Source organism: Oratosquilla oratoria, chromosome 1 (assembly GCF_046742065.1).
Source record: "Oratosquilla oratoria isolate Oo_2021 chromosome 1, ASM4674206v1, whole genome shotgun sequence".
NCBI lineage: Eukaryota > Metazoa > Arthropoda > Malacostraca > Stomatopoda > Squillidae > Oratosquilla > Oratosquilla oratoria.
In genome coordinates, this window is record NC_134777.1 from 63168560 (window position 1) to 63181003 (window position 12444).

Genomic DNA, 12444 nt, shown 5'->3' on the forward strand with positions numbered 1-12444 from the left:
AATCCTCTATGCACTCAATTAAATCTATCCAAAAAGCCTCCCTTTCCTCGACACTCTTTCCACTAGGGTACGCATACCAATGGAGACGCACTTGCCCTATGCAGATGTATTTGACACAAAAAACTTCTACCTACTGATGGTGAATAGATAGGAGCATAATTATAGGCTCAAAAAATCACTTAACTATCCCCTCATAATGTGACATAGTCTTACCTTCCTAATCCAAATAGGTACGTGACTGCAGGAGATGAAATAAAAAAAAGTGGTTTTTGAAAGAATCCTTACCAAAACATAAGAATTTTTTTTATTTTTACTGTTCCTTAACAGATTTTTATTCAATTTTTTGCAGGTGGCTTGTGCATGGCTTTATGTACACTTGTGCATCAGAAACTGCTTCCCATTGCATGCAGGGGATAGTTAAGTGATTTTTTGAGCCTATAATTATGCTCCTATCTATTCACCATCAGCAGGTAGAAGTTTTTTTGTGTCAAATGCGTCTGCATAGGGCAAGTGCGTCTCCATTGGTACACGTACCCCAGGCCCATATGCACTTACAAAAACCCACATCTTCCTTCCCAGTTTCACCTTCATCAACATTAACCTTGAAGAAACCTCCTTCCATTTCACTACATGCTTAGCTATCTCTTCACCTACTAGTGTAGCCACCCCTTCTCTCCCTCGTCCTCTCTTCACTCCTCCCAACTACATTCCCAAACTCACACTTGCCCCCCCTTTCAGCTTAGTTTCACTCAAATCCAACACATCCATCTTCTCATAAACATACTACCTATCTCTTTCCTCTTACTCTCATCTATACCACATCCACGCACATTAAAAGACCCAAACCATAGGGTACTGGTTGGAAAACTCCTCCCAGACCCTCTTATGCCTTTACTTTTTTTTTTAGAAATGTTCCCTTTGGGGCTACAGGGAGAAGGATGCCTAGTCCTATCTCTGTCTTGTTTTTGTTGCCTTGTATGACTCCTGTGGAAAGACTTGGCGGCAGTATTCTTACCCTCCACCACAGGGTTAGGTGTAATGAGAAAATGAATATTCAGAGGAATGGTACAGGACAGTAACAAGGAGTGAGGGGACAGCATAACAGAGGGACAGTCACAGTATAATAAAGTATCATCATTTCTCTATGAACAGAGATTCCCTCTACCACAGACAAAATGATGTGTGGCTCTGGTCTGTAGGGGCACCCCATATAGACCCTAAAGTATCAGCTGCATGCTACTTAGCAGCTTTTAACCCCACACATGCAGCCAATACCCCAGATGGGAATGGTCCTTGATACATGGTGCTAAACTTTCTGTATTAATTTCATTCTATGTATTGCCACAGGGTGACAAGTGTCAAAATATTTTTATATACTTGAGGAAAAGAAAACTCTCATAAAAAAAAAAATGTTTCATAAAAATATGAAATTTACATTTATTCTCAATTTATCTTAAAACTAGAAGTGTGTACATATATGTGCAGTCATAATTGCTGCATTGAGATTCTGCAACTGGGTACATGCAAACCTACTGTAGCTGGCACCAGTGCTCAGGTACTCCCATAGATGTCTGGAAAGAAACTTTGGATTGATGTTCATGTTGTATTAGTGTGGGAGTACCAATGATGTGTACCTGCTATGGTTGTCCTGCAAGGTGGATGCCCACATTCAAAACCCATCAAATCCCTTACCTCCATCTGGAGGTGCAGCGACAAGAGGCTGCCAATCGATGTCTGGACCAGGCCCATAATCTCTATTGACTTCAACTAACTTTCCCCTCCTTCACATTTTCACATAGTAGAGCTGACAACTGGAGGGCTGTCCTCTTCTTCTTACTACTTGCAGCCTGTGTCACAAAAACTGTTTCACACAAATACAACTCAATAGTCCAATAGGCCTAGGGAATGCTACTAGCTACTATGGGGCTGCAGGTTTCCAGTCAGTGAAACTTGAGCAACAACTATTACTAACAATATCTATATCACTGACCCATAATAGAAGAGGAACAGTTGCTTAGTGTTAGCTCTCTTTATGTGACTAGGTGGAAGAAATACAGTTGAAATTGAAAGATGTCCTGGGACCCAGTCCAGAGACTGAGTGTCAGTACTAGAAGCAGGCAAGGGTATTGATGAGTTTTGAGGACCAAAAGATGATTGTCTCAGAAATCCATTGGCAGGTACCCATCATTATGAGTGGGAGTGGGTGCATGCCTTTGACTTGGCTACCTCCCTTATAAGGGGGAAGAAGCCCTTGGTATACATATAAAAAGATGTGGGTGTATGCCTTGACTTGGCCACTCCCTTTTATAAAGGAGGTAGAACCTTCTGGTATATGCATGTCTGCCAACCCCCGGACTTTTGGTGTATGTATGCAGGGATCTTCATGAGGTGGTCCTGTGAGATGGATGGCAGAATTCTCTCTCTGCTGCTTATCTTCAACCACCCATAAACATATTCACCTTCATTTGGTTCATCTGGAGGAATAGCCCTGAGAGACTGACATTCATTATTTAGATTGGGCTCAAGATATCTCTATACCAAATGTGATTATATTTACTCCACTTTTTAACATAAGGAGAACTAACAACTAGTGACTGCTCCCCTCTTATTATTACAACCAGGTGACATTAAAATAATTCCTCATAATGGGAAAAAGTCCTCCTGAAGGGTAGGTGACCCTTAGTCCCTAAGATGAAAAGGGTAGGCGAGTGAGTATTCTGGTGTGGGTGATTGCATTCTTGAAAGTAATACACTGAACATGATGGTGAATTTGTATTCCAAATTGCTATAATCTTTTAGAAATCCAGAGTATATTCTCAAGCAAACTAATATCACATGTGTCAAATAGATACATTGATATTGTGACAATTTTAATATACATAAAGCTGTTTTCCCATTTTATCAATGCTCCACAGAAGCATACTAATAACACAGGGAAAAATTTATAGTATATTCACTTTAAAATGTCAGTGGCTCCACCCCTTTCTCCTGTCCAGGCCTGTATATGGTCTTCATGACTTTATGTACATAATGAGATGTTGTAGAGGGAATAGTGTTTATTTTGCCAAGACAGATGTATAATCCAGTCACAGAACAACACGATGGAGTTGTGGCAAGAGCTACTATGATTTGATCAAAATGAACATGCTATATGAGTTGCAAAAATAGATAACTTTTGGGGAGGTAGAAAAAATAAAATAAAATAAAATAAATAAATAAATGACACTTCTAACACAAATGACTAAATTTTGTTTTATCTCATATCTGACATTTCTTACTATGTCTCAAGAATTATTTAATTACTCAAATTGTTACATAATACCATCTTCTTATGATTAATACACATAAGGATATATATAAAAATGTCCCTGAGCCCATATAATAAACTTTTTTCTACTGTTCCAAAAGAGAGGATTCTGTGACTGATTGGCTTAACAGTGTATTATCTTGTGACTGTGGTAAATCATCCAAAGAGTAGATAGAGTTAAGGAGAGGTTTGTTATGCAAACATTTCAGGTGATAGGGTGGGGTAGTGAGATCAACCTTTTCCTTTGTCAAATGCTCCATCAACTTCTCAAAAAGTTCTTGACGATTCCTTGCAATTGGAGATGTGCGAGACAAGCGGACAGCTTCACCCTATTTCAAGTTAAAAAGTTGGAAATTTGGAATTAGATGTTAATTTTTTCATTCAACATTTCAACAGTTTCCAATTATATATGGAAAAAGACAGAAGGAAAAATACTACAAGTCTAATTTGTATTCCACATTATTATCATACAATGCTGTGATGTCCCTCATGCATTACCCTTTAACCATTGGTGACATCATATGATGCCCAAGCATACTAGTGGGACTGCCATGGGAGACATCATTTGATGCAACAGTATACAAAAAATAAATAAATATATAAGTAAATAAATAAATAAAAAATCAATCAATCAATAAAACAAATAAACATAATAATAATAAAAAATAAATCAATAAAAAATAAAATAAATTTACCCCCATTTTCAAGAAAATTCTTGAAAGTGTGCTTGAAGTGAAAGTGGGGTAGGTTTTTGTCTAAGACTTTATTTACATACCAATAGCCCTTTGCCCATTACAAAGAAAGTTGCTAAGTCAAGTACACCCATTTCACATATATCATAACCCATTTAACACCCCTCACATCTCCATATCTCTTAGATTAAGGGTCATCCATGTCCACTACCACACTCCTCAGATCAAAGGAAATTCTGGAAGATTTATGAAAGAAACGTTTGGAAGGAAGTGGAAAAAAGGCAAAGTTGAGAGTCAGGCACAGAGAAGAAGGTAACAGAGTAGAGCAAAAACTGTTAATAGAAGAGAAGGCTGTATGAGAGAAATGGGCAGAGTATTTCTAGTTGCTGAATGAAGACGAGAACAGGGAGGCTTTGATTGTGGCAGTGGGACATGCTAAGAGACAAAGATATTTCTACCTATATATATATATATATATATATATATATATATATATATATATATATATATATATATATATATATATATATATATATATACACACACACACGCACTTTTGACAAAGTACCACATGAAAAGTTAATAAGAAAAATTGAAACAATAGGAGGAATACATGGTAAGCCACTGGAATGGATAAAGGATTTCTTAAGTGGGAGAAAAATGAAAGTGGTACTTAGAGACAAAAATTCGAACTGGGAAGATGTGATAAGTGGTGTCCCACAAAGCTTGGTATTGGCTCCTTTAATGTTTGCCATATATATAAATGATATGGATGAGGGAGTGAAGTGTTACATGAACGTCTTTGCTGATGATGCCAAATTACTCAAGAGAGTAAGTACAGAAGAAGATTGCAGATTGCTACAAGAAGACCTAGACAAAATATGGGAATGGAGTCAAAGGTCTGAAGTGAACTTTAACATTAAGAGATGTAGTATAATGGAATTTGGAAAAAGCAAAAATAGAATATCGAGTCAATAAAAATTTGGTAACAAGGAAGTCAAAAAAGTCGACTCAGAAAGGGACCTGGGAGTGATTATCTCAAGTCACTTGACACCTGAAAAACATGTCAACTTATTAACCACTTCAGTACGGGACTTAAATCTCGCGGGCAGCAGCAAATGCCAGCCGTATGACGTAACGTAATAATATTCGCATCATAAAATATAGTCGCCGCATATATCGATCGTTCTCTCTTTCACCCGTGAATTTTGAAAACCACAGAGAATGGGATTCAGGGCGCATTTGGGAGAATGTAAAAACACGGGCGACTACAATAAATATAATCAAGACGCCGATATGGCAGCGTCGCGAATCCACTTGCTCCTCATGACGCCTACGTGTGCGGCACCGTATGGAAGGGGTTAAGATCAATGAACGTGGCCTTCGACTACATGGATGAAGAAATGGTAAAGAAAATAGTGGTTGCACTGATAAGACCTAAATTAGAGTATGCTGCAACACTGGGCACCTAGCACAAAAAAAAATATTTAAGAAAATTAGAAAGAATTTAAAGAGCAGCGACAAAAATGGCACCTACACTCTCAAATTTGACATACGAACAAAGACTGGATAATTTGTTCACCATTTACAGAATTATAAAAGGGATGGAAGTTTTTGATAGAGACGACTTATTAAAATGGGACAGAAGAGAAACAAGAGGACATGAGAAGGAGCTAAAGAAGGACAGTTACAGAAGAGATTTTAAAAAGAATAGCTTCCCACATAGAGTGATTGATGTCTGGAATAAACTAAATGGAGAAATAGTGAGTGCCAAAACTATACAAGATTTTAAGAACAAATTGGATGCGGAGAGATACGAAAACGGGTCACTACGAGCACAGCTTTCGTCCCGTAAAATACAACTAGGTAAATACACACACACACTTAGGAACGAATATGTGAATATACACAGAAGAGAAAAAAGAAACAATGAAAAAGATATCATAAACAAATGTAAGGATCAACCAAAACTCTTTTACAGATATGTAAATGATAAATTAAAAGACAAACATGAAATTGTAAAGCTGTGTGAAGGAGATAAAGAATATGTAGATGACACAGAAATGGCTGAATTTATGATCAGACATTTTAGGTCTGTTTTTACAATTGAGAGCTCACAAATTTGGGAAGATAGACAAAGAGAAAGATCCCCTAAAATGAAAGAAATAAAGGTAACAAAGAAGGAAATAAGAGACCAAATAAAAAATCTAGATGTTAGGAAATCCCATGGACCAGATGGAATTGCAAATTGGATACTGAAAGAGTGTATAGACGAACTGATGGATAAATTATACAAGATAATAGACTTTTCAATCAAAGAAGGAAAGGTAACACAAGATTGGAAAGATGCATAGTACCAATATATAAAGGAGGAAACAAAGAGGATCCTACAAACTTTAGACCGTTATCCTTTACAAGCACAGTAGCAAAAATATGCAAAAAGGTTATCAGAAAAAAATGGATCAAACACTTGGAAGAGAATAAAATATTAAACCCTACACAATTTGGCTTTAGATGTGGAAGATCGTGTACCACAAATTTAATATGTTTTTGCTCGAGATAAATTGAGATAATACAGGAAAAAGATGGCTGGGCAGATTGCGCCTTCTTGGACTTGCAGAAGGCTTTTGACAAAGTACCACATAAAAAGTTAATAAGAAAAATCAAAATAATAGGAGGAATACATGGTAAGCTACTGGAATGGATGAAGGATTTCTTAATTGGTAGAAAAATGAGAGTAGACAAAAATTTGAACTGGGAAGATGTGATAAGTGGCATCCCACAAAGCTTTGTATTGGCTCCTTTAATGTTTGCCATATATATAAATGATATGAATGAGGGAGTGATGTGTTACATGAACTTCTTTGCTGATGATGCCAAATTACTCAAGAGAGTAAGTACAGAAGAAGATTGCAGATCGCTACAAGAAGACCTAGACAAAATATGGGAATGGAGTCAGAAGTGTGAAGTGAACTTTAACATTAAGAAATGTAGTATAATGGATTTTGGAAAAAACAAAAATAGAATATCGGGTCAATATAAATTTGGTAACACGGAAGTCAAAAAAATCAACTCAGAAAGGGACCTGGAAGTGATTATCTCAAGTGGCTTGACACCTGATAAACATGACAATAAATTAGTTGGAGAGACTTTTAACTTATTAAGATCAATGAATGTGGCCTTCGACTACATGGATAAAGAAATGGTAAAGAAAATAGTGGTTGCACTGATAAGACTTAAATTAGAGTATGCTGCAACACTATGAGCACCTACTAAAAAACATAAGAAAATTAGAAATAATTCAAAGAGCAGCGATAAAAATGGCACCTACACTCTCAAATTTGATATACAAACAAAGACTGGATGAATTACATCTATTAACACTGGAACAGACAAGAGAAAGAGGAGAATTGTTGACCATTTACAGAATTATGAAAGGGATGGAAATTTTTGATAGAGATGACTTATTAAAATGGGACAGAAGAGAAACAAGAGGACATGAGAAGAAGCTAAAGAAGGACAGCTACAGAAGAGATTTTAAAAAGAATAGCTTCCCACATAGAGTGATTGATGTCTGGAACAAATTAAACAGAGAAACAGTGAGTGCCAAAACTATACAAGATTTTAAGAACAAACTGGATGCGGAGAGATACGAAAATGGGTCACTATGAGCATAGCTTCCGTCCCATAAGATACAACTAGGTAAATACAACTTGGTAAATACACACACTACTGAGCTTCCAAACATTCAACATCTCACTTGAGCTCTGTAGACCGTTGAAGAAGAAAATTCTTAATATTGCAAGGAAAACAGAAGGCCTGATTTGCATTGAATGGGAGGGGAGCAGTCGTGGTTACCCAAAATGATTTCTCTGCAGTGTTAGTAATTTAACAACAGAAAATGCAAGAAAATAAAAATGAACATCGACTCGAAATCAGAGACATCTAGGGGTGCTACACCAAAGTACATTGTAAACAGACAGATGGAAACCCCAGCAAGATTTGAATTGTATAAGGAAGACTCTTTTTCCAGATTTGGTAAGTACGAAAAAAGAAATTTGAGTCGAATCATAGACATGGAAAGAGAAATGAGTAATAATAGAAAATTGCAGGAGAACGAATTCACTGAATTAAGGAAGGAGATTGTAGAATTAATGTAATGTTTAGCCCAAGCTAACAACGAAATATCTGATCTGAAGAAATCAAACTCTGAACTTGGGAACAAACTCAAGATAATGAAAAATTATATAATAGAAATTAAATATGAAAATGAAAAAATGAAGATTAATGATACTACCAATATTAAGAAATATAAAAAAAGAGGTAAATAAAAAAATACAAGAAATGACTGAAAAAATTGAAGAAAACTTAGGTGAGGAAAGTATGCAAAAGATTAAGAAATGGAAGGAAAAGAGAGAAAATGAAGAAATTGTCTTTAAAGAAATAGTACAACAACAGATGCAGGAAAATGCAAAAGAATAATTCAAGTAATTAAAGACAAGGCAAATTGGGTTAGAGATACTTGTGGATAGAAAAAATGTATAGTGGTATATGGACTAAGGGAAAACATGGTCTGGTGAGGTATATGAGAGAAAAAGCAGAAAAAGGAACACCAATATCAATTCTAAAAGAAATACAAGATGGTGATCTGGAAGTAGAGAAAGATATATAAGTGTATGAAATAGTAAAATATTCTAAGGAAAGAAATCAACCACTAAAAATAAAACTAAGATCGCAAATGGTAGTAGGAGACATATTAGAAGAAGCAAGTAAGCTTGCAAGGAGTGAACACTACAACAACATACATACATATACCAAGGCTTTTCCCCCTTACATGGGAGGTAGCCAAAAAGGAAAAGGCATAAAATCGTTCCCACCCATTTCATCCCTGAATACACTCCACACCCCTCCACCCTCCCTCTTATCTTAGCCACCTGGATGAAGGGTCATCCCTGCACCTTGTCCACTGCCCTGGGTCAGAAGCAGTGTCACAAGACACAGCTCATCCACAGCAAGCCTGCTTCATTAAATCAGCGACCCCCCCTCTCCGTCCCCCCATGCACAAAAAGGAGGAGACGGGGAGAAATCCCTTTGGGTTGTGTCAAATTTTGCTCACACATACTACCTCACCCACCATCCCCGCCCATTCCATCATCATCCATATACAACCATTCTCCATTCACCTCTGTCTTCTGTCCTCTCCTTCCTCAACAGACATTCCCATCTTCACCAAAGCCCCCTTCACCCCATCCATCCACATCATCCTAGGATGTCCCCTCATGTTCACTCCCTCCACATCTGCCTTCCATACCTCTTTTACTAGTCAGATGTGGATAAAAAGAGAGATGAGTGCTGAAGAAATAGAAAAAGAGAAAATGCTAAAGGGTGAAGCTAAGGAAAAAACTTGGAAGAGAATAGAGACCGAAAGCAAGAAGTTCTATTGAAGGGTCACAAACATGAGGCTGAGAAAATGGTACATCAGAGTGGGCAAAACAAAAACAAAGATAAAGAAAAAATTAAAAGTGGTCTATACTAACATTGACAGATTAATCTCAGGATTGAATGAACTAAATGATTACCAGTCAGATGAAAAAGAAGACATAATGGGAATTGTGGAGATAAAATTAAGATGTCCAGTACCACCTAATTGTGTTGGACACAGGTTATACAATCACTGGATTAAAATCAGAAACAAGAAACAGGGAGGAGGAATCATGTTCTTGGCCAAGAAAAACTTGAATGTGATGAAGGTTACTGAGGGTAAAAACAATGTAGAAATGATCATGATAAAAGTCGAAGACAGAGACATGAAAAGTAGAAAGTTTGTGGTGACTTATGTGCCCCCAAAACAGGCTCTTGGAAAGAGAATGAGGATTAAAAAATGTTAGAAGATACAAGGCATTCATTAAATGAGATACTAAAGGATGGAGGTAACCTGGTACTTATGGGGGATTTTAACTGCAAAGAAATCTGTTGGGAGGAGATGACAGTGAAGGGCGGAGAGGATCTATGGGAAAATGTATTACTGGATATGACCATGGAACATACAATGACACAATGGGTCAATGAAAATACCAGATACAGAAGCAATGAAGAACTGTTGAGACTGGATTTAATATTTACAACAGAACCTGAAATTGTACCTAAAATTGAATACAAAACATCATTTGGAAAGAGTGACCACATACTAATAGAGGATGAACTAAAGGAAGACATATATATGGAGAGAAATAAAAAGTACAAAAAAGGAAGAGTAAAGTACAACAAAATGGACTTTGGAAAACTTAAGAAATTCTTTCAAAATGCAAATTGGGAAAATTTTACATTGAAGAGACAAAAGTGGAAGAGAAATGGGCAATCTTGATGGAAATCTATAGTGAAGGAGTGAATAGGTATGTACCAAGACAAAAACAAGAGAGGGTGTATGTTAAATGCTGGTTCAATAGAAGATGCAGTGAGGCAAAAGACAAAAGAGACAAAGCTTGGAAAAGATGGAGAAAAGATAAAAAAAAACTGGAAAATAGCAAACATACATAAACTATAGAAATGAATATGTAAAAGTGTGCAGAGAGGAAAAAAGAAACTATGAAAAAGACATCATAGAATAATGCAAGGATCAACCCAAACTATTCTATAGATATGTGAATGGTAAACTTAAAAACAAACAGGAAATGGTAAAATTACGCCAAGGAAATTTGGAATACACAGAAGATCTAGAAATGGCCAAAGTCATGAACAATCACTTCAAGTCTGCTTTCACTAGAGAAAAAGTACAGCATTGGGATGAAGGGAGCAAAGTGCAATCTCCCCCCATGAGGGAAATAATAATAACACCTAAAGATATAATGGAGCAATTAACTAACCTTGACGTTAGGAAATTGTATGGCCCAGACAGAACTCCAAACTGGATACTAAAAGAATACAAAGAAGGTCTAATGGACAAAATATACAACAAAATAAGATGCTCACTCAAAGAAGGAAAAATACTAAAAGGACAGGAAAAATGCCAACATTGTACCAACATATAAAGGAGGAAACAGGAAGAGCAGACTAATTACAGACCAGTCTCCATAACAAGCACTATTGCCAAAATTTGTGAGAAAATGATCAATATTTGATGGGTAAAACACTTGGAAGAAAACAATATAATAAACCCAAGACAATTTGGATTCTGACAGGGAAGATCATGTACCACAAATTTAATCTGTTTTTACTCAAGACTAATATATATAATACAAGAAAGGGATGGATGGGCTGACTGTGCTTTCCTAGACTTACAAAAAGCCTTTGACAAAGTACCACACAAAAAATTATTTAAAAAATTGGAAAACATAGGAGGGATACAAGTCAACCTACTAAACTGGATGGATGATTTCCTGCATGGTATAAAAATGAGAGTAGTATTCAGAGAAAAGTTTTCAGGTTATGAGGTAATTAGTGGAGTTCCACAGGGATCTGTATTGGCTCCAATAATGTTTGCTATTTATGTGAATGACATGGATGATGATGTAGAAATGTTACATGAGCTTCTTTGCAGATGATGCTAAATTGTTGAGGAAAGTGAAAATTGAAGCAGACTGCAAATCACTACAGAGAGACCTGAACAAGGTTTGGAAATGGAGTCAGAAGCAGGAGGTGGAATTCAACATTAAAAATTGCAGCATTATGGAGTTCAGAAAAGGTAAAAAAAGAATATCAGGATAATATACGAGTACAACTGGAACTAAGGAGGTAAAGAAAGTGGGATCCAAAAAAGACCTGGGAGTAATTACCTCAAACAACTTGTCCTCTGATAAACATACATACATACATATACCAAAGGCTTTTTCCCCCTTACACGGGGGGTAGCCAAAAAGAAAAAGGCATAGAAATCACTCCCACCCATTTCATTTCCCATATATTCCACTCCCCTCCACCCTCCTTCCTATCTTGGCACCTCCTGGATGACGGGTCATCCCTGCATCCTGTCCACTGCCCTGGGTCAGAAGCAGTGTCGCAAGACAGAGCACATCCACAGCAAGGCCGCTTCATGAATAAACAAATAAACAAAATTATTGGAGAATCCTATGACTTCCTAAGATCAATAAAAATAGTGTTTACCTATTTGGATGAAGAAATAATGAAAAAAATATTAGTTTCATTAATAAGGCCTAGACTAAAGTATGCTACAACATTATGGTCACCCAGTACCAAAAAGAATATAAAGAAAATTGAAAGAATCCAGAGAGCAACCATGAAAATGGCCCCAGCACTTTCAAACTTGTTTTATGAAGAGAGACTTGCTAAATCAAAGTTACCGACTTTGGAACAAAGAAGAGAGAGGCAACTTAATGACCATCTATAGAATCATGAAAGGCACTGAAATACTTGATAGAGAGGACTTACTAAACTGGGACAAGAGAAACGCAAGAGGACATGGAAAGAAACTCAAAAAGGATAGTTATA

General features: G+C 36.7%; 1 protein-coding gene across 3 annotated transcripts in view; it reads right to left on the reverse strand.

Annotated features, from left to right (window-relative positions):
* Window positions 1-1442: 1442 nt before the first annotated feature.
* The window catches only part of LOC143033392 (PMS1 protein homolog 1-like), a 52088-nt gene continuing 41086 nt past the window's right edge, over window positions 1443-12444 (reverse strand). For all 3 annotated transcript variants that reach the window (XM_076198966.1, XM_076198881.1, XM_076198799.1), the window contains one exon: window positions 1443-3636. In XM_076198966.1, coding sequence (XP_076055081.1) covers window positions 3394-3636 — 243 coding nt within the window. In that variant the 3' untranslated portion in view covers window positions 1443-3393. The remainder of the gene's footprint in view (window positions 3637-12444) is intronic.